The 22,522-nt window shown below is 39.4% G+C and overlaps 4 protein-coding genes across 5 annotated transcripts in view; 3 read left to right on the top strand and 1 right to left on the bottom strand.

The window, feature by feature from the left end:
• Positions 1–2,557: 2,557 nt before the first annotated feature.
• rps28 (ribosomal protein S28) lies at positions 2,558–4,365 on the bottom strand. Its single transcript, XM_026312633.1, has 4 exons — positions 4,255–4,365; positions 3,925–3,972; positions 3,485–3,607; positions 2,558–2,685 (listed from the first exon to the last, which is right to left on the bottom strand). Exons 1-3 carry the CDS (start codon positions 4,291–4,293, stop codon positions 3,485–3,487), a joined length of 210 nt encoding a protein of 69 aa, XP_026168418.1. The 5' UTR covers positions 4,294–4,365; the 3' UTR covers positions 2,558–2,685.
• Positions 4,366–4,982: 617 nt separating this feature from the next.
• LOC113133748 (potassium voltage-gated channel subfamily V member 2) lies at positions 4,983–11,872 on the top strand. Its single transcript, XM_026312606.2, has 4 exons — positions 4,983–6,217; positions 6,362–6,995; positions 7,432–7,557; positions 9,596–11,872. The coding sequence occupies exons 1-4, from the start codon at positions 5,679–5,681 to the stop codon at positions 9,914–9,916; spliced, it is 1,620 nt and encodes a 539-aa protein (XP_026168391.1). The 5' UTR covers positions 4,983–5,678; the 3' UTR covers positions 9,917–11,872.
• Positions 11,873–13,514: 1,642 nt separating this feature from the next.
• On the top strand, positions 13,515–14,334 carry insl3 (insulin-like 3 (Leydig cell)). The gene is made up of 2 exons (XM_026314504.1): positions 13,515–13,707; positions 14,171–14,334. The coding sequence occupies exons 1-2, from the start codon at positions 13,515–13,517 to the stop codon at positions 14,332–14,334; spliced, it is 357 nt and encodes a 118-aa protein (XP_026170289.1).
• Positions 14,335–15,354: 1,020 nt separating this feature from the next.
• Positions 15,355–22,522, top strand: part of kcnn1a (potassium intermediate/small conductance calcium-activated channel, subfamily N, member 1a) — a 70,279-nt gene continuing 63,111 nt past the window's right edge. For both annotated transcript variants that reach the window (XM_026312591.1, XM_026312593.1), the window contains exon 1: positions 15,355–15,561. In XM_026312591.1, the coding sequence (XP_026168376.1) occupies positions 15,514–15,561 (48 nt within the window). In that variant the 5' untranslated portion in view covers positions 15,355–15,513. The remainder of the gene's footprint in view (positions 15,562–22,522) is intronic.

Genomic DNA, 22,522 nt, shown 5'->3' with positions numbered 1-22,522 from the left:
ATTATCATCAGATTTTGGCTGTAAATGTAAAGTCCTAAGTAAAGAACAGAAAGAAAGCTGGCTGCACAAACAGTTTGCAAGCTGTGCTATCTGCCGGAAAGAGGCTTTTACTAAGAACTGGCTTGAGGAGGCTGGCCAATTGGAATTATTCTTCATTGTTTTTATTTTGTTTTTATCACAAGTAATTAAAGTCACACTTTCAGTAAATGAAATTAATGAAAAGTGTCAAGTATCATTTTGAGAGCAGAGTTTCAAAAGTGAGGTGATAACATTGTTTTAGGGATTTAAATTAGAGCCGTGATTAATTGCTTTCTGGGCTGTAGTTCAGATAAAATGCTCAAATTGTACATGAACTTCTTGCATGGTTGCATGTATTTGTAGTTATATAATGTACGTAATTGAGAAACACTGTGCCCTTTGAGTTTGAAAGCAGTACCAGCCACTGCACTTCTGGCCACATTGTCCTTGGTGTTTTGCATGTTCGGCCTGCAGACAGACAGACAGACAGACATGTCCAGTGATGATGTTTTCCCCTGGTTCAGTTAGACCTTGGAGGCATGCAGACAAACAAGGAGTGGCCTTGGATTGGACTTGTTTCTAACCTGTTATGTTTCTGCTTCAGTGAGGGAGGGGGGAGACGGGGGAGATGAAGCGAGGTATAAACATGCCAAGCGTAGGCCTGGATGGAAGAATGAAGCCGTGAGATGGACGGGTGTAGAATGACGATGACAGGGAGGATAAGGAGACGCAGAGTTGTTTTTAAGAACAGAGCTAATGCTGACCATGAAGTCTCCTGAGTAACTACTCTTACTCTCACCTTCTGTTGTGGCCCCTTGCTTCCTCACTTATTTTCTGTCTTTCAGCTCAAACGTAAACAAAGCCAGTGCAGCACCTTGATAAATGTTTTGGCTGAATGAGTCAGATCCAGACTGTGGGATGTGTAGATCTGTTTTCTGATTTTCCTCAGGGTACAACATAACCACAGACTGCTGGGCAACTTGTCCATTTGTTTATGCTCACACTGGGAGCTGAAAGTGCTCGTTGGTGTTGCTTTTCTGCAAGATAAATGCTGCTTATTCATTTATACCCTGATCCTGACTGGATTTGTCGAATTAAGATGTCATGGAAATGTTTTTTTGTCTCTCTTGCTGTCTTATCATCTCGTTTCTGCTTTGCTGATTCCAGCTGTCAAGTGCCAGCATGCTTTTCTTGGGCTTGCATATTGCACTTTAACTTAATGAATAGCTGCCAGGATTTAATATGTGGCTTGGTGTCAGTTTTCCTCTTTGGTTTCACATCACTTTTTGATGCCCTCGCATTTAAAGCAGCAGTTATTTTCCAAGGTTTATAAACCCCAGGAAGTGCAGCTGCAATATTGTTTGCTTTGGAATATGTAATTATAAATAAGCTGCGCTGTGACAAGAAAAGTGGTACACCTGTGTTGTTTTTGGCACCGATATGCAGAAGTTTTACCATGTCATCCAAAAAACCTCCCGCTTCATTTGGTTGTATTTCACTGTGTCTGCAAGTCAAAGCCTGTGTTTCATAAATAGCTGAATTCAGCTGCACTGAACAATTAGACAAATTTAACATAGTTAATTAATTAAAAATGAATGCTAAATATCTATTTTATTTTTTATTTAAAGAATTGTCATCACTCTGACACTTTTTCATAGAAAAAATAATCTACCTCATCCTGTGAGGTAGATTATTATTGATTTACAGGAAGACACAATCACAAACTTAGTGTACCATATACAGTCATACATACAGCATTACAGTCTCTGAAGTTTTTATTTGAAAATAGATGGAAGAAATTATTTTCCACTAATAGTTTGAATAAGATAAATGAACTGTGAAATGTCTTTAGGTTAGTTTAATCAAACAGATTGTCATCAGTATGCTATTATAACAAGAGGTGGCAATCACAAGAGCCAGTGTTATTTTTACAATTAACTCAGTTCAATGCTGCCTTCTGATGGGCAGAAAGTAAACTACACAAGCTCAAGCTTCAACCTAGTATGAAAAACCTTTTAAATATATATATATATATATATATATATATGTAATTAAACACTTTCAGATGTCAACTACATTTCTGGAATTAAACCTAAAAAAATTATATCAAGGAACTTAAATCAGCAGACTTGATACTTGGCCACTTCTGACATGCCCTTGTGACATTTACTCATTTAAAAATAAAACTACTCTAGTTTCAGCAGGGAGCAAAGTTGCAGAACTCTGTTTATGTTAGATGTACTTGGAGAATTAAACTGTAAACAAGTCAACAACATTAACTGATCACTTTTGGTACTTTCAGGGGAACATCAACTAAGATGCCTTACATTTTGCATGTATCAAATATTTCTCTTACTGCAATCTACTCTGGATTACAGTCAAAATGTAGGTTTTACCTCATGTATTTAAATACGCTGAAGACTCAGAAGATAATGTAAAAATGTGCTTCTGTATTCAGTCTATTGTCTGTTTGCAAGCATGTACCTTTGCCACTGACTAAACTGCAAAATTGTGAGAAAACCAACCAAACAAGACTTCCAGACTTTCACAATAACCAAATTTATTTCCAAAACATCTGAACAAGTGAGATGCAGGCCACCCCATGCGAAACTGGTGGCATCTTCTGCCTCACAGCCTTGGACTGGCACCTCACAGCTTCAGCGGGCACTGCGAAGATAAGAGATCAGTCATGCACCACCTCAAAAATACACATCCACCTCACCCAGCAAAAATAAAACACTTTAAATGCTTCTGTACAAACAGGATGCCAGCAAAGCAAAACAGTGAAATATTATGGAGTCTTGGGTCAAATGATTCGACTGTGAAGTGTCAGATTTAATACTGTTTCTCTGATCTTGTTACAGCAACTGAATACTGCTCTGCTTCTTTTTAACACAGCCAGCTGTCTCAAGCTGATGTTCCAGGAGAAAAACCATTAGATGAGTGAGTCCTGAGGACCCCAGAACTAACCCTATATGATGATGAGAATACTTATAGCTCACTCTAATGTCTGGACAGCAGCAATCGTTTTTACATTTCAAATGCAAGTGCCTGGATGTTATAACACTTTGGCTTATTCGTTGTGAGCAAACCTGTGTTCAGGGTTGTGGGGCAAAGTTACCCTTAGTAAGACAGAAGAACCCTCATATCATACAATAAAATTAGGCTTAAAAAAAAAATCCTTGTGAAGATTTGGGCACTTTTTTTTGAACAATGGCTTTGACTGGTGTTTCTGTATTGCACTGTACTGTTTTGAAACAGCTTTCTTTATACACACACACACAGTTTAAGGCAGGGAATCTAAACTGAAAATTAAGTTATTTTTGTATTTCTCTTTAGTCAATAAAATTTCAGATGTCGTCAAATTACTGATAGATGCCGTTATGAGTGATGCAAACCAAACCGGAACACACACACACACACACACCAATCAACAAACTGAAAGACATGGTTGATGGGTCCTCACCTATCGCAGCCTCCTGGCTTCTCTTTCAGACTCCAGAAGTGTCAGCACATCTCCTTCTCTGACCGGGCCCTTCACGTTCCTGATGATCGAGCGGTTGCTGTCGTCCATGAACTCAACACGGACCTGCAGAGGACAGTAAAGATCCCATTAAAGCTAAGTTAGGACCTGACCTGGAAGAATGGCACTGGAGATTTTCCTGCCACCTTTGTGCTAAAAATCACCTAAACATTTTTGATTAATGTTTTTTTAAGTCGCAAATCTGCAGCTGAAAGTTCCCGTGTTCAAAAAAATAAACCAAATATATTTATGGAACTACTTAAGCTTATTTGGCAAACAATAAACACAGAGGACACCCAGCAGGTTTCCAATATACCAATAACGTTTGATATTGTGACCTTTTATATTTATATAAAACCCTCAGTCTAAGTCAGGAGACTTACCTGTGTACATTGTCCCTGGGAGCCAGTTCTTCCGAGGACCTTGGTGACCTGAAAACACAACGTAAGGCTTTTAAATGACTTCGGTGTTTTCTGTTATGTTGTACATGTTGTATATGTCAGACACAGGACAGACACTAATTCATCCAGCACCGACTGAAACCTCAGCGGCCTCCATGATGGAAGCACGAGCGCCGACGTGCCGTTTGCTAATCGGTGCAGAAAAACTCCCTTTAGCCTCAATGTCTAGGCTCCGTGCGAGGCTTTAAAGCTTATTGTTAATGTATATCCTTCTGGAAACAACTATTTTGGCCATTTTCAACAGTTTCTTACTCTTGCGAGCTTGATCGGCTGCACGCGGCTGGTATCCATGTTGCCTGGTTAGACCGGAAAGGAAGTCACGTGGTGCACGGCCGCAGTATATCCCAACTGTAATCATTCAGTTTATTAAAAAATATAATTTACATTAAGTTGTAATTGAATTACGATAAGCACTAAGCGACACATTAATAATTCTAATTAAATATAACACTTTAAAAATATTTAAAATGTATTTTAATTTTCCACTTCCTTTTCCGGCGACTTGGTAAATACCATTCAGACAGATTTCTATGGGGGGAAATCCGGGCCATACCATTTTCTCTGTAAGTGCGACCACTGAATTTACTCAGTGAAGTAACAGACCCAGTGTGGTCTTTCATTTTTACATATATCCATGCACTTTATTATTTGTGTTTTATTTTGAAATTTGCAGCAGCTATATAGCTATATAACTATAACAAAACAACTATTGGGTCTTGTCTTATTCTTTCCACATATATTAAAGTCACTACATGTTTGCTTGTGGATTACAGTAATACATGCAGTAAATAGGCTTTAAAGTTAATGTATATCCTTCTGATAAACAAACATATAAATAAAACATATTTATATTAACATATATATTTCCATTTATATAAACATATTTATATTTTGCTATGAGTAGTATTCTCATTTGTACAGTAGGCCTCAGAATCACAGTATGAGCTGTACATTAACATTCAGTGTTAAATTTTGGACTTTATTGTGACTTGGCCTGATTTAATTTCTAGCTAGACAAACTAATTATGCTACAGAGTTATAGCATAGAGACCATACTGAACTGGGATTCAGTTAAGAAAAGAGAAAGAGCCTTAAAACCTTAAACCTTTGTGGCTTAGAATGTAGTAAAATATAGAAAATGTGAGGCTATATGATATTTTTGGTTCCCTGGATTTCAAATACAAATCCAAGCTTATTTTACCTGTTGAGCACAAGTTGAGAATAACTAAAGGCAGAGCTGTGTAATCTATCTGTAGCATTAGTATGGACTTCCTGTGCAAAAGCTCTTCATATCCTCGTTAGCAATGCCATACTGCCATCACGCCACTCTCTCTGCCTTTCCTCCTCTCTCAGCACCCAAAGCCTTAAATCACAACGCTAATCCATGTGAACAGTATTTTTAACTTGCGTTTGGACAGAAAGAACAGCAATAGGATTAGAGAATCAGAGAAGACTCTGAATCCCTAACTCATGCAGTTGATCTTCTTGCACTGACAGAGTCAGGCCCGGTGGCTCTTTCTTTGCCTTTACGTCAAGCTGAAAGAATGTTTTTTTAGTGGACAATGCTTTGCTTAAATGGAGATCTTGTGGGATATTGTTGTTACTGTTTTTCACTGACTTGATTCAAACTTGCCACCAAATTTTTCTGCTGGTTGGATTTGTAAGGAGCTGTCAAAATGGAGACTATTAAGCCCAAGTTGAAAGTGCTGAAAAAGCGTCGGTCCAGTCTTTTTGCGACCATGAAACGAGAAATGAGTTTTGCACAAAGCATTGAAGAACAGGAGAGTGAATTTCCATTTTCACAGGACAGCTCTGTAAAACCATGGACATCTATGGACAACCTTGATACGCGGGGTGGGAGAAAAGATGCAGCAAAAGTTAAGACTGTAGATGAACCGAAACGAAGACAGTCAAACACTGTCAACCTTAACGTGGGTGGAAAGGTGTTTCACATTCCGAAACATTTGGTACTTCGACACCCACAAACCAGGATTGGTGTCCTTGCCCTCTGTGAGGATCCGGTCAAGCGTCTGACACTCTGTGATGATTACAATGTTCAGAACAACGAGTTCTTCTTTGACAGGGACCCCATGTTTTTCCACTACATATTTCGTTTTTACTGCAGTAACGCGCTGTGGGTGATGGATAGTCTTTGCCCTGTCAACTTTGAGGAAGAGATGTCATTTTGGGGACTGAAACTACGGGACGCTCCCAGGTGTGCTCCAGATTTTAGATCCTCATTATTAATTATCTTGTAGCTTGCTGTGTTTTGTTGGTCTTTTCTGAGGACTTAATGCATGATTTTAAAAGTAGTTCATGTAAAAAACTGTAAGTAAATATCTTCTCACTTTTTTTTCAGGTGCTGCCGTATTAAGTTTGAGGAGAAACTGGACGATATCAGAGACCAGCTGAAGGTCAACCAGGAGCTGCTTGACGAGATTAAGCCTCACCAGGATGATGAAGGCTACAAGACCATGTTTCTTGGAGGCTATCGGAAGGCCCTGTGGGATTTGATGGAGAATCCCTACTCCTCAATGTCAGCAAAGGCCTTTGCTGTGTTTTCCAGCCTCTTTGTGCTTATTTCTATTGTTGCCATGACATTGAATACAGTGAAAGAACTCAGGCAATATACACTCGCTGGCAAAACATACATGGAGTGGATAGAGATTTGTTCCATCCTTTTCTTTACCTCAGAGTACTTTTTGCGCCTTGTCACCACAGCCAATGTCAAACATTTTGTGAAGAGTGCCCTCAACTTTGTTGATGTGGTGGCTGTTATGCCCTATTTCGTCCAGATCCTGTTTGAGGTGTTTGTTATAGATGCAGAAGACCTCAGCGCACAGGAAGATTTGAAAACCATGGCAAGGGTCAGTAAAATCAGCAAAGTGCTCAAGGTGGTCAAGTTAATGCGCATCTTCCGTATCTTGAAGCTCGCCCGTCATTCCACAGGCATGAGAGCATTTGGTTTCACCATCCGCCAGTGCTCTGAGCAGGTATGTGGGAATATCAAATAAAAAAAAAAAAAAATCTAACTCATATTTAATCTAGAAGACATGCACAAAACAAGAGAACACACACAAAACTACCAGATGATCTGAAGTGACAATAATTAGTTTTCTGTAACAGGCTATATTTTATAGCATCTAACTGTATATGTGAGTGGTCACTCATAGTCACAAGTCCACAGAGAATTATCAGCTGTTTTAGTCTTTTTCAGCTCATTGCTTTCATTTCCCAGCCCTCAACATCTACAAGGATAAACAGCCTTTAACTGCATTAAATCTATGATTTACAGAGCTCATGTACGATTTTGAAATGCTGTTCCTTCTTTTCTTTGTTCTAACTTCCTGCTGTACCCACTCAGTGCTGTGGTGAAACAGTAACACATTTCATGTGTTAACTGACATGTATCCCTCTGTGGTCCTTTAGGTGTGCTGTCTGTTTCTTTTCATTGCGATGGGCATCTTCACCTTCTCTGCTCTGATGCACTCTGTGGAGGTGGACCAGCCTGGGACACCATTCAGCAGCATACCAGATGCCTGGTGGTGGGCTGCGGTGAGTGGCATAAACTCTATTCTCTTGTTCCGAAAAGTTTCATTTTTGGGATTATGCAGTGAGCTTTTAACAAGCATACAGGTGTGTGCCTGGTATTTTGGTGAAATTTCTATGATCTAAATGATGTCAAAATCTGTTAGTTTTAACCCTTGACTTTTTAATTTACATTGACTGAAAAAATCTGTTATCCTCTGTCTTGATCAAACGAAATGTGGTCAATGTGGTAAATGAATAATCACATCAATTTAGGAAAATCAAACCAGTTGGCAAACAAAAGCTTTTGTTGTTGCACTAGGTTACATGTGATTATATTCCCCCAGGTAAAACGTGAATTGCCCTGTATAGTCTCATTATTAACATCTTGAGGACAGATGCACAGCATTTAGAAGCTTCCCCAGCTTTTATGAATGATACTTAGATTCCTTCGACTGAATATGGTGAATATGACTCTTGCTAAGCTGCTCATCTTGTGTTGAAGAGACTGAAGTGAAACAGTCAGTATGATCAAACACTGTGGTGCATTTCAGGTGTCATGGATTAGGCCTGCTGGGATTTGTGCTGTCTGCCTAGTCAGACCAAGACAAAAGTGCACAGGGCAGGGCAGAGTCATGTCCTGTCCTGTCTCCATCAAGCAATGAGCTCATGACAAGGTTTTATTTAACTGTCATTATGCAGTTGTAGTTTGTGAACAAATAGCTATCTGAATCAGCTCTAGATTTAAATCTCTAATTCAGAAAAACACAAAAAATATGTACAAAAAATATATATATTTGTCTGTGTCTATTTTGGTCATGACACACTAGGAACTAATTATGTCCATGCTCTATGGAGAAATGGCTGCTAGAGACCACCCAACTGTCCTGGCGTTAGGTGACATTTTCTATTTTGCTCTATGTATAAACTCATTAAAATCATACTTTCAGTGAACAGCAGGTCTCCTATGACTACTGTGACATGTTAAGCAGATGTGTTATCATATCCTGCACTCCAGTAATTGTTTAGAGGTGCCACACTGTAAGTTCACCCACTTTATTTACACATTTTCTGTGCAAGAACATCAGTTTCTTGTCATGACTGGTGTTTGTGGAAAATTCAATTCTGCTTGTCTACATATTCAGCACAAGTTATAATGTGTAAATGAGTAACATTTAGAGCTGTGGGTATGTGGTGTTAAACATTGTGAACAGAGCCTGCCAAGCTGTTTACCCTTGTATACTAAGTTAAGCTTCCACTGGATAGAAACAGGTCTCAAACTTCTCATCTAACCTTTGTTACTTTTGGTTTATGGCTGCAATTGGCTTTTTTAATTTATTTGAGATCATTGTTTCATATAGGTTTTGAAACTGACCATGTAATTATGCAACAATGAGTAAAGTTTAGCTAATGTGCTATTGATCAAGTAGATATTTTAGAGGCTCTGTTACTATTATGAGTTTCTACTCATAGCTAAAATTGTACTCATAGTTAAAATTGTCTAAGGTTTGTTGTGTTGTTGAGTATAAAAACAACAAAACTTTGCAACATGTCCTTATTTGAATGTACTAACATGGGTTTCAGGATGTTTGTGTCTCATCAGGCTGGTCCTCTCTGTCCCTTTCACTCTGATTTAAGGACATTTGGTTTTTATTTATCTGGTAGCAGCTGTTAACTTATATGTGTCTAATCCTCTCTAATACAGTGCAACGCTTCTTGTTTGTGGGCAGACACATTGATTGCATTCGAGAGATAGAAAGTGTTGCAGTGTATTCTTGGAGATTTTTTTTTCATCCTGTTCATTCTCAACTTGCAACACACCAACCAATCAGTACCGTAAACACTTTGATTATTCGACTCTTACAAAACCTGGGCACAGGGTGAAAGGCACAGTCGTGACTCTATTTAGACAAAAATAAGGAGTTATTCACAATTCCCCAATACTTTCATAAAAAGGAAAAACATCTAAAAATTTTGAGTTTAATGACTTTCCAACAAATCTGACACACTGCATATCCTTACATTTTATATTTGCTAATTACGTTTGACCTTTTTCTTGCTACAGGTGAGCATCTCTACTGTGGGCTATGGTGATGTTATTCCTATCTCTTATCTTGGCCGCTGTGTGGCATTCGGCTGCATTTCATTTGGCATCATCCTCAATGGCATGCCCATCTCCATTCTGTTCAACAAGTTTTCTGACTACTATGCCAAGCTGAAGGAACAAGAATACACATTTTCAAACACTGAGCGCACCTTCAAGCTCAAGAAGCGTCTGAGACGCAAGTTTGACAGGTGCTTCGAACCGCAGCCAGAGGACTCTGATGATGAGATCCACTATCGACCCAGTGGAAGGCAAGCTAGCCTTGAGAGCGAGGATGTATAAAACCTACCTAGCTGCAACCTTGCTAACCCTAAATGGCCTTATGACCTATGGCTCTAGAAGATGTAAGTCTCCCATCTGCCTCCATCTCTGAACCACTGAAGATAAACAATCCGGGAGGGTGGAAGCAGCAGCAAGCTGAGATAATCATTAAGCCTCAGCTTTACAGTATGCGCTGTTTGCATGCTGTGGGAGATGACTCCTTTGTCAAATAGGCAAGATACTCCCACTGGACAACTTCTTGTCTGTTTCTAAGAAAGGCACCTGGCTGCAACTGCTTCTGACCACACTGAAGCAGATATCTGACACAAGGAGGTCCAGTAGTAATGTCATTAATGAAGCAATGTTACACTGATCACTTTAAAGGAGTGGGAGGCTTGTGAACAGTTTTTATTGGAAGTGCTATTAATGAACTATTTTAGAAGTCCATGAACTACATGGACTGTAGCCAGTCAAACATCATGTTGTATTGTTATTGTCTTTCATTAAAATACAAATGTATAAAAAAAACCCCTCAGATTTACAGTATATGCACCTGAAACAAATTCCACATCATCAGTGCAGAGCTCTCCCATGTGCCATGCATCATGTGTCAGCACAGTGGCATTAACAGCAGAACCTTTTTTCACTGCTCTTGACTGTAGCTAAGAGGAGGAGAGTCACACCAGGGGTTGTGTCATAAGCGATCAAGAGCATGAGTGTAATTTTGTTGTCAAGGATTACCGGGATTTGTGCTTGCGCCTCCTGCATGGGGTTAGACAAAAGTCAATCATGTACTGTGCTATTTTAGTGGCACACAGAATCTGATCAGGTGCAGTGAATCAGGTCCTACTGAATCAGACTATGTCCATGAATGACACCAGGTCAGTTTCTTCCTGATGTAAGTAACTCCTGAAATCCTGCATTGAGATAAAGTGTTTTGCATGCTCAATATTTACACTTGGGTAAGAGTTGTGTAGCAGGCCGTCATCTCTTCAGGGAATAAGAAATAAGCTCTGGGTCTGGGTTTTCCAATGTTAACGTTACAGAAAGCAAATGCATTATTTCCACATAAACATATTAAATGTGCTGTATTGGCTGCTCACTCTATAAATGAATGTAACAGTTTTCTCTTGGAAAAAAGATTTGATCGATCATGTCAAGACTCCTCTGTTTGGTGCAGTGCACATTAAAAGGAAGATTTATTTGACTGGTCATGACTGATACCAGTGATTCCCACTCTACCTGAGCCTGCACTAGTGATGTGTTGTGCCTCTTGTCATTATAACACATTACTCTTGTACTTGTCACTTTTTAAAAGTACAGTGTCCTATACAATATTGTACCTTTGCTAGAATATTATATTAGATATTCAATATGTTGAGGGGAAACTGTCAGTATAACTTTACTTATGTTTCCTTGTTTTTGTTTAAGGTTTCTGCAAGTACTAAATTCCTTGTTAAAAGTGTGTGTGTCCAATTTCTGTTTACATTTTTTCTGAGATAACAGCAGCTTAGTGGTTTTGACTGGGGAGCCACTGGGTGGAATCTGCTAAGTGAAACTCTTGCACAGGAATGTATGTAACTTGTGATGAATGTGCATTTGTTACCTTTGCAATGCAAAATTGCAAAGGTAACAAATGGCACACCAAATGTGACATAAAAATACTGTATGATGTGAATTTATTTTGCAGGCATTTGTAGATATTACATTTCATTTAATTCCCTTTTCAGAAGTGAAACTATCTATTACTCAGTGGCTACAAATGTGAAAATTGAAAATGTGCAAATACTATGAAATGTGTCATTTTTTTCATTTTCCTGTCTATAAAACAAAACAGTAAATTATAAACTACTACACAGGCTGAAAACTATGTAAAATTCAGATTATATTTAAACATATTCTTGTCCTCAATACCAACCGAAGGTGCAAAATAAATAAATAAATAAATTTTTGGTCAAATAAAGAAATTCTTCTTCACACAGGAGTGCCCTTATACTTTTCTATAATAATCCACTTTCCCCTTTAAATAGAAGAAACATGAAGTCAGTCTATTAACAGACACTTGTCTTATTTGTCTGAGAGCCAATGCTTCCTGTCTAATAGTATTACAGGATAAGGTAATGGGAGAGATGCCAGTGGTTTAATACTGTTGTCAGCATCAATTAAACCTCAGGAGCACTGAGGAATTCTGACTGTCTCGTGTGATTCAGCCAGGACTAAATGGACAGGATTAGATGCAGTGAGAAAGGACCAGGGAATGGTTAGTAAGACAGGCAGGCAGAGGACGGCAGACAATGTTGGGCAACAGATAAAGTTGAACCACTTGTCTAAACTTATCACAGGCTGTTACAAGGATGTCTGCACTAACAACTAACTAACTAACTACAATGGTGTTTTAGGGGCTAGATGTTCCACAGGTGAACTGTAACATATATACTCAGTCCATCACAAGCAGTGCAGATACCATATACACCTGCTGCACGGATACATGACTATGCACCTCACGTGTTTAAGCATTAATAAGTGACTTGCAGTAACAGGTGGGATTCAAGTCTAGGCCCAATATTCACCCTCCTTTAGCTCTGTTTGTACTCTACCAACTCCTGATGGAAATATTTGGCTGATTAGCTGTTAAATGCTCTACTATGTTCACCAGATAGTTACTAAATTTTCTTCTAAAAGAAATAAATAATTTGATTTATTTAGGAGTCAAAGCATAAAGACTTGTGTTTTCAGCTTTACGGCCCGCTATCTGCAAAGGAGCTGAGAGTGATAAACTAATCACTGCTTGCCAGTGATATCGTCAGAGGGGGGTTAAAATGCCAAGCATAGCCAGACATACATTTAAAATATCTTTCCTGTTTTTTCATCAGCTCTCGAATATGAAAGAGTTGTCTCAGCAGCCCGGAGTGACCGTGTGCGTGAATAGTTGCGTCAGTATCCTTGAAATTTTTCGCCAGTGGCACACTGTTCCAATTAGCTTCCACTGCTCAAGATAAGGTGTAAAAAGAACTGACACTCAAGGAAAAGAGTTCACAGTAATTTGAATTATGACATGTTTTTAACAAACGTGTACAGTGAACGCAGAAGGATTTAGTAAAATAAAGAAAAATTTTAAAAACTAACGAATCCAAAAATCACTAAGCACATTGTTTGTGAGCATCTGAACTGTTCTCAGTGAAGCATCAAGCTCAGACCAATAGTTTCCAAAACACTGTATGATGTTCCTGTGAGTCTGAGCAGTGCAAAATCATTCATGTATATCTTTCTAAAGCTGAGCTGTAGATCACTATCAGACTATCAGACCAAGTGTTCTGTTTATCTCAATGAGAATTTTAACCTTGATTAGATTTTGTATCACTGTCATGTTGAGCTCTAGATCAGGACATACTTTTCCCTCGCCAAGGCTGAATGCCACTTTTTCAGAATCTCTGGCCTCAGCAGTTTTGAAACCACTGCTATTGGTTACACACATTGACTATATAAACCTCATCCAGTTCAAGTTGTAAGTCGTCACACACCCTTGTTATTCTCCTGGTGTCCAACCTCCCCTCTCATCTATCCATCCATTAAGTGCCTGCCTCCACTGACCAACTGGGGAGCACCAACACATTAAACAATGTCTGCTGCTAAGTGTTTGGCGTGTCTGATGGTGACGCTCGTGGCTGCAGCGTGTGTGGCTCATGCACAGGAGAGGATCAAGATTTGTGGGAGAGAGCTGATACGCCTGGCAGTCTCATCTTGTGGCAATGCACGGGTAAGGAAAAGCATCCTGGACAGAGAACTGGACCAGTATGAGTTCACTCCTCAGGGTAAGTACTTTACCTAACATTTTTAAACGACATCTTCATCGGCTGAGAGTTCCTAATATCAGTACTGTGTGCAGACGAACATTTCTAACATACAAAGCCACATTTGAGAAGTTTTACAGTGTTTTCTGTTTTTCTTGGAGATTGTTCAGTTTCATGAATTTCACCAACCGAGCAAGATATGTATTTTTGAAATTTTTGGGTTTATTTGTTGAGTTATTATAGTAATTTAGTTGTTTAAAATAATTCATACCTTCTATAAACATTATGTTACATTTATTAACACTCCAGTGTGTTTCCCAAGAAGCATCTTCAAAGCTTATTTACTTCTGTTTTTTCATACCCTTGTGTTGAGTTCACTCCAAAATGCAAAATATTCTATTTTGTCTTTTAAAATTTGACTTGAGGTTTTCTACTGAAAATGAGAAATGTTTCTTTCTTGCCTGCACAGGGTACCGGTCTACAGAGATGGTCAACAGCACTCCAGAGTCTGATGGGAACAAGGATGTCTTGTCCTGGACTCCTCACTGGTATCCTCTATCCTCTCGGATCAGACGAGCTGCTGCACAAATATCTGATATTTGCTGTGAGAAAGGATGCAGCATGAAAGAGCTGATCCAGTTTTGCTAGCTGTAGCCGTGCACTATAAACAGTGTCTTAAAAGGTTCTCATTTATTTTGCCAAGTTGCTTGAAGGGATGTTTGACAAGTTGCCTAATCCTTGAGAAGTCAAATAAAAATGATTTTGCTCTTTCCACTCATTAATGCATTCCTGCAAAGACTGCACATAAGCAATTCAGGAAACTTGACCATATCTTAACCATTCACCACAAAAGATAAAATTAATGTACAAAAGATTTAAGGAGAAACTGTAAAACTGAAGTCAGTGTTATATTTACATAATTGTTGAAAATATACAATGTACATGAAACCTTCAAACTAGAACGAATGATTATTAAAAAGTTAGTTTGACATGTTTACATTTGATATGTTTCTCAGTTCTGTCAAAATGTCTTAGTACAGAGCAAATCATGCCAAGGACACAAAACTGAAATCTAGTATCCTCAGGTTAACAGGTACTGTCATGACAGTACTAGACATCCACAAAGTTAGGAGGCTTGCAAGAGACATACCAAAAAACAAAGACAGCAGAGGTTGAGATATCTCTACTGTGGGTCAAACTCCAAAAACACAACACAAACTCCTACATTTCCCATAATGCAACTCAATATAACATTTTATTAAACTTTCTTTGTTTGATTTTTCTTTATTTTTAAAAGCACCTTTGTAAAGGTTAATTTAACTCAAAGCTCAGTATTTCAGTTAAAAAGCTGCTGCCTTTAAAACAAAGACTGATTGATGAAGACATTTTCTCAGCTGTGGAGGAAATTAGAGTTGTTTTCGTAAGATGGGTAGTGTTCCTCATGACAGGTAAACTGAGTCTCATAATTTCAATAGCTACTTGAATCTCACACGACTTCTGTCAGTCCAGTTTGGTGGTCCTGTTCCCTGCAATTCTCTATTTAGCCACCAGATGGCCTTGTACTTTCCCACCATTTCCAGTCACCTGACTGCCCTGAGCAACTGGCACACCTGCTCCTCATTTCCCAAATTACTACCAGCTCACCTAGTCTGTTCTCTAACAGATTGTATAGTGTAGCAGTTTTTCTGCTGCATCCTGCCAACCACTGTTGCCTGTCTCTCTTCAAATCCCTGCCTTGTTTCTTTTACCTTGTACCTGTTTGATCTGGACTATCTGCCTGTTACCAACCACTGCCTGGACTCTGAAGTCGCCTCCTGTTTACTCTTCATGTCTCTGTTTGACGGAAGTGTTGAAGTTGGCTTGTCTGGACTGACAGTAAGGTTATTCATTCTTTTCATTGTCTTATTAACCTTTAATTTGTCTGCCAGCCTGTGTGTCAGGTTTGTTTGTTTTTCAGTCGGCTGCCCAAAATTGCAATGTAATTATGTTAAACACAACAGATCTAAGTTGAAGTTTGTTCAAAACCTTTTTTTTGGGGGGGGGGGTGTTCTGTTTTATTCTGTTTGTACATCAATTCTTGAACTGATTCAAAATTTCTCCATCCCATGGACAGAAAGTATCGAAGAAGCAAGCAAACGTTTTAATAGTTACGCAATGAGACACAGTCAAAACTACATATTAAAGAGCTTTTGAGCCTCGATGACTGACAGGAGATGTTGATCACGTAGCACTCAATACTTACAGGTTAAATTCAGTGTTTGTTTGTAGTAACTCTGAATGTAAGTATGAAGTTGTAGGTTAAACCAGCCAGCAGCACACCCATCCACACTCGTCAGTCACCACTTCATTACACTGTGTATTTCATTGTTAATTTGAAGAATTAAACCGGCAAAGAAATTGGCCTTGAAATTGGAAATGCCTGAGTTGAACAACATTACACTTTCAAGTACAGACATGCAGAGGCACAAACGCTCATAGCTGTAAGACACACACTTAGTGATGTCAAAGTGTGAGTGCGGTTTACATCCTGATAGCACTAAATCCGATTGAGGCCATTCAGCTCCATAACAACAGAAATAATCTCTGTAAGCCAGCCATTTCCTCACACTGAGGAGTGTATAATTCTCTCAGCAGATAATCAAATGTGTGTCTGATTATTTGCCACTCTGTACTGCAGCCTTTCACTAAATGACTCCTAATAGCAAATGAAATCAGCCTACAGTGACTGATTGGTTAATTGGTTTTATTTGGGGAGGGATGGAATGCTGGTGCCTGTAAATTGGGTGTTTGGTCGAATAATGCAGCAAATAAAACCAAAGATGAATGTTAAATGTATATAAACTTATAATAGGGCGACCATATTTTGATTTCCAAAAAAAGAGGACGATCGGCACGGCCTCCAGACGAATTCAGACAAGCTTCTTGGTGGTTGATGAACATTATTTATTATAACAAAATAATAGCTCTCTTAGACTCTTCAAATAAATAATTAAATATTGTTCTAAATATGAACTATTCTGTTCCAGCTTCAACAATATATCTCTTAAATGTAATAAAATAAATAACAGAAGAGTCTCACAAAGACAAAAAAACTTAAAAAGAATCTAGACTTTTCATCTTTAGTTTTCTTCTTCATCCTGCTTCTCTTCTTCATCCTCCTTGTCAGCCCATCCATATTTTGCTGTAGAGCTGATCTTTCCTAGCAGTTTTCGATAGCTTAACAAATAAGCATGAAAGTCTTTGCAAGACATGTCTTTGAAGTTGTACTGGACTAGTAGGATCCCCTTTAGTGACTCTACGGAGAGCTGGTTCCTCTCCTTGGTCCACTGGCTTTGCATTAGTGAAAAAACCCTCTCAACATTTGCACTGTGAGAGGGAAGTGCAAAGACAAACTGTGCAATTGTCAGTAGCTCTGAGTAACATGCAATGCTTTTTGCCTTTTCAAAATATTTGGTCCACTTCTGGTGTACCTGCAGGCCGCTGGACTCCTCATCATGGTTGCACGTTTCTGTGAATTTCCCCAGCACCTTTATTGGATACCGAGACATATGTACCGGCTTTGCACACGGTGCACTCCGCCTCCCACTTGTCCCGACCGGGACGGTATGTGGGAAATTTTCTTTGCAGTTCATCGGTGAAGCTGCACTTACGCTTCGGCATTTTCCCTGCTATAGTTCCTGCTATAGTTCCTGCTATAGTTCCTGTCATACTGCTCCGCTCTCTGCTCTGATCCCTGTCTGTGTCTGTGTGTTTGCGCGCGCGCGGCGCAGACCTACCCACAAGGCAGCCTCCCGGTAATTACGTCGCGCAAAAAAAGTAGTACCCTAGTATTGTGTGCAAAACGCCAGTCAATCTACGTACACGCGTAATGGTCCTATGAAAAACCGGACATTTTCGTGAATTTATAAAACCCGCCAGGACGCCCCGGACAGGACGTAAAAAGTGGACATGTCCGGGCAAAAGAGGGCGCTTGGTCACCCTAGAGTTATAAGCAGATAATTGTGCTTCGAAGGTTTTCCCAAGAAGCAAACTGCTACAATGGAACTGGTTTTACACACATAACCTGTTTTACATAAGCAGCATAGCACTTTACAAGCTCATGTCCTTGAACCTGTTCATAGGTAAGCAAGTAGGTAAAAGAGACATCAGTAAGGAAGATATGTGAGAAGTCAAGTTATGTATTTTATGAACAAAAAGAAATTGAGGTAAAGCCAAATTACATGTAAGAACTAAAAGGTAACACTACTATTCCTGGAACATTTTTAGTAATAGGAAAATGGAGACAATGACTTCATACACTATTAATTCAGCAGATGTTTCAGATTTCTCTAAAAAAAAATAATTGTTCATAAACTCAAAACTGAACTTTCTTAGTGCCATAAATAGACTGACAATAGTTAACCTCTAAAATTATTTTCACATTCTTTGTGTGTTAAATAAAAAATAGAATTGTATTCCTAACCAAAATGTAACACACATCCACTTTTATACTGGCAAAATGTAAGTTTAATGCAGTGTCTCTTGTTAACCAGCAGAGAGAGACAGATACCTGATTTTAAACGGTGTTCTTCCTGCACGACTTTGCACCTACCTATCATGGTTGTTACTGGATCAGGTTCAGGTGTTTCAACTACATCTCTGCCCCCAGCCCATTACTGTGGATCAGTCTTTCAAAGCCCATTACTGTAAAATGTTCAGTCACTTCAAGTTATTCCTCATCTCCTTATAACAAGATGAGAAACCTGTTCAGAGGACACTTCAGCTGATCGTTCAGTGCCAACATACATGAGATGACAAACGCATGGCTGCATGGGGCCTCTTTGATGGGCTCCTTTGTCATGCATGTTTTTTTTTTCCAGCTGAAAAGCTGCTGAACTGAATAATAAAATGAAATCAGAGCACCCAGCTCTCTTTCTAGCTTTCTGTCTAGTCTGGAGCGCACACACACACACACACAAAAACAAAACGCTAGGACAAAATAGCAGCATCACTGAGTGCCAGCAGAGCAGCTATATTGCTCACAAACATGCTTGAACATTTGTACACAAACACAAGTGTGTGCACACACACACATGCACGCCAGGCAGGAGTGTGTGTCTGCCTGTGGTGGACTGGTAAATGTCAATTTGCATGTAAATGAAATGGCTCTTGGTGTTTCCAGCTGTAAAAGTGTCAAGGCTAAAGATTCTCCATTTGGTGCATATGCTGTATACACTTGGTGTTTTCAGGTGTGTACTCTGCTTGTGTCTGTGTTTGCATATAGCGTATAAATGTGCTCTGTGTAGTGGTAGGTGGAAGGTTGTGCCAGACTGGGAAACCCATTACTTGAATACTAGAACACATTTTGTTTTCTTTGTTTCTTATTTTGTAGCAAGTGAGTGGGTGTGAAAGCACAAGTCAGGATGATGAGTGACATGTCTGTTTTTGTCCATTATTGTTAGTGCTGCAGGCATGCTTCGATGTAACTGTCAGATGTTGTCAAAGAAATCCTCAGGAACGGGGTGTTTGTCTCGTCTTGCATACAGCGCCTTCATCAAGGTTTCAACTCTGACAACGTGATGAAAATGGGGAAAAATGAAGCAATGGGATGTAATTATATCAAATTAAATCTGAAGTGAAAATCGGGTTGTATTTTGTATATTTATTAAATTTGGATCTACCTAAATTCAGTAATTGACTTTGGATATCATGAAGTGCATGGGTATCGGAGCCTTCAGAGAAATCTAGATGTAGTTTCAACTCGGACGCTGATGTCAACAGTATTTAAAAGTCAACAACATGTAATTATCGTAACAGCAATATATCAGTGAGCTACTGCTGAGTCTCTGCTTGATATCAACACATGAAAGTACAAACGTCGGTGCCAAGGCGTTTTACAATTCCCCCTCTTCTTTCTTTGTGATATATATTCTATTCAAGATGACACAGTCAGGTTTTTTTTCACATAAAGAACATCTTTACATCACGTCCTGGTTTTGAATCCTCTTTGTAACTCCAGATTGCCTCCATAGTTTTATGACAGTCACATTTGGAATTGTAATGAGATCATTTGGACCCCATAAACCAACAAACACACCATCAACCTAATGCATATGGTCCTGGCCCTGAGCCTGAAAGCTGTAAAAGCAACATAGGGCTTTCTGCTGCTGCAGACTGTTCAGTCAAGACCCAAGTTCGTAATTCACGTCTAGTAAACCCACCCTTAACATCATCCCAGATATTGTGCAATGCGGTTATCTTTCTATCTGCACCATCCACCATCTCCTACTGTGAAGTGACAGGTCTGTCGTCTTGTGTGCTTGACAACATTTAGATGGACTGACCGGCAGTGACAGGTTCAGGAGCATTGTGTGATCAGATGCCTCTCCCAGGGGAAGATGGAGAGCAAGACAGTCACTAAAGGCACTTTCTTGTTATCCCCCAGTGTGTTCTGATCTCCTCATCTACCTATAGCTGCATGACAGAGATTTGTGTCTTATCTTAAGGTTTTCATTAGGAAAACAGTACTAATGTGTTACATCTGCAGTATGATTTCACTAAATGGTCTATACAAACCAGTTTTAACAGTGATTGAGAACACCCTGTAAGGCATTATCAGTATAGTATATTATTTAATAAAATGCAGACTGCCTGGTAAACCTTTTTTTTTTTTTTTTTTTTTTTTTTTTTTCAACCCAGGGACTTATATGATTATAACAGCTCTATTAGCCTGTACTGTTTTGGAGTTAATAAAGCAGATTTAGTGTTTGGCTTCCTAATACATGATGACATAGAAATGATCACTGGATCAGTCGTCATGCTCCTTTCTCACATGTGTCACTTTGTCATTCTTCTGTTTTCACACTACATTTGTAGTACGTAAGTACGTAACAGTTTATTGTTACGTACTTGGCTCATCAGAGGGAAGGGAGGGTTATGTTTTTTTCATCCCAGCAGATGTTCCTATAGGTGGTCAAATATGCAGGAGTTGTGACCAATATGTTTTTGTTTTCTTTTTTGGGGGCGGGGGCAAGAATCTAGAGCTCATGTAGGTCATTTCCTCAGATTTCCATAAGCAGTGCTCCCTGAACCAAAGCCAATTACTACCTCAACTTCCTTTATCTTCTCACCCTATACGATCTTCCATATACATGTCATTATATCTGTCCAGAGGAAGAATGGAAGCACATGTAGCCAACACCACACGCACACACACACACACACACACACACACACAGACATTAACTACCACTTTGTTACAACCTTGGGGCTGCTTGGAGGTGGTGAAGCTGAACTAATAGAGCTGAGCTGGTAGAGGGCAGTGTGGCAGCAGCAGCAGCCGCTAAAGTGACTACAGGGGAGTTTTCTGCAGCCGCAGATCCGAATGCCACAGTGATGCACATGTAATGTAACCAAAAGCTATTGTTTGTGTTGCATTTAAGATGCTTTTACCCAGAACCACTAATATATCATTTAAAACCTGTTTCTATAGTAGATATTATATAGAAACAAACAGCCAGTGTGAGTCATATTTTTATTTTTCTTTGGATCTATTTGTGTTCTGAAGACAGTTTGTTTTACTCTGCTAGACGTCATTTGGTGGTCTCACTTTGGCATACAAGATATGATCTGTGAGTTGATTAGTTGGACCACTTAAAACCAGTGGCACCTCTGTTCCTGCTGTTGTACTTGTTCAAAATGCAATGCAGAGAGTCAGCTCTTCGATCTGTGCATGTGAGCGCATCATGTGTTTGTAAGAAATAATCTCCTTCAAAGCCTGATGACACTGTGGCAACTCACACATGCTAAACAGAAAATTAGACTGCGGTGTCGTGGAAAAAAAGGGAATTGATAATAATGATCAAGAAAGTGTGTGTGTGTGAGACTGAGTGGGTAAGGGGCAAAAAAAACGAGACAGGGGAGAGGCGGGCAGAGACAGCGGTGGGTAGTCCTAGGAAAACGATTGCTCCAGCTGCTCTTTCACAGCTGCTCCCGATTGCTCCATTGCACCCATTTCTCTCCATGAATCACTCCCTCCACCTCGTCCCCACACACGCTGGAGTGTGGTTGAGGTAATGTTGACAAAACACTCCTGAGTGGCAGTACTTAGCTGGTGTGGTATGTAGTTTCAGTGATGCACAATTTAAAGACGTTGCTGCAAAGATGTAGGAGAGAATTATAGCCGATGTGCTGGTAAAACACTTTTACAGAGTTAAATGATGGAGCAGAGGTATCATTGCTTTAATGGCTACGTCCATCACTTTTTTTTAAATGTGTATTACAATGTTAAAAGCTTTCTTTAGTATATCTGACAGTCAAAACAAATATCCTGGCTCTGCAGATTGAAATAAAAGATACTTATTTAGGCCACAGAGATGTGTTGTATGCAAACACACACAGGATTCTTCTTGGCTTGCCTCCTTCAATATTCCCCTCACTGTAATCAGCTGGGTTCAAACATGAGCAGTCCATTTAATACACTACATCTAATCAGAGCTAAACTGCTTCTGTAACTTCCCCGTTCTGCGCCCCATCAGTGTGTGCGATGAAGACAAAATGAGAGCGCATGGGTTTCCTGGCAAGCAGGGGTGTGTATGTGCATATGTGCTGTAGGCTTTGTTTGCCTGTGTGTGTGCACGCATGCACGCATATGCGCATGAGAGAGAGACTCAGTGGGATACTTGAGCCCAGAGGAGTAGAACAACAGCAGGTATGCTATCTTAGTATAGTGAGGCAGCTTTTTAAGAAATTGAAACGCTGCTTCTCTGTCACTTTCACTAAGTGGACCCATTAATGAATACAGAGGCTTAATGATTCAGTGTTTGGCCCCCTCTGTACTAAATGTGCCTTTAAAGAT

This window comes from Mastacembelus armatus, chromosome 17 (assembly GCF_900324485.2).
Source record: "Mastacembelus armatus chromosome 17, fMasArm1.2, whole genome shotgun sequence".
NCBI lineage: Eukaryota > Metazoa > Chordata > Actinopteri > Synbranchiformes > Mastacembelidae > Mastacembelus > Mastacembelus armatus.
The sequence above is the reverse complement of the archived record's forward strand: the minus strand, read 5'-3'. Positions and strand labels throughout refer to the sequence as shown.

What these genes read in the sequence shown, in the direction of transcription:
- LOC113133748 (XM_026312606.2), top strand. Translation starts at nt 5,679, where the DNA reads ATGGAGACTATTAAGCCCAAGTTGAAAGTGCTGAAAAAGCGTCGGTCC. An exon ending in AAACTACGGGACGCTCCCAG is followed by an intron (nt 6,218 to 6,361) that starts GTGTGCTCCAGA and finishes CTTTTTTTTCAG; the next exon opens with GTGCTGCCGTATTAAGTTTG. An exon ending in ATGCCTGGTGGTGGGCTGCG is followed by an intron (nt 7,558 to 9,595) that starts GTGAGTGGCATA and finishes TTCTTGCTACAG; the next exon opens with GTGAGCATCTCTACTGTGGG.
- insl3 (XM_026314504.1), top strand. Translation starts at nt 13,515, where the DNA reads ATGTCTGCTGCTAAGTGTTTGGCGTGTCTGATGGTGACGCTCGTGGCT. An exon ending in GTATGAGTTCACTCCTCAGG is followed by an intron (nt 13,708 to 14,170) that starts GTAAGTACTTTA and finishes ACCGGTCTACAG; the next exon opens with AGATGGTCAACAGCACTCCA.
- rps28 (XM_026312633.1), bottom strand. Translation starts at nt 4,293, where the DNA reads ATGGATACCAGCCGCGTGCAGCCGATCAAGCTCGCAAGA. An exon ending in AGCCGATCAAGCTCGCAAGA is followed by an intron (nt 3,973 to 4,254) that starts GTAAGAAACTGT and finishes TTGTGTTTTCAG; the next exon opens with GTCACCAAGGTCCTCGGAAG. An exon ending in CCCAGGGACAATGTACACAG is followed by an intron (nt 3,608 to 3,924) that starts GTAAGTCTCCTG and finishes TGTCCTCTGCAG; the next exon opens with GTCCGTGTTGAGTTCATGGA.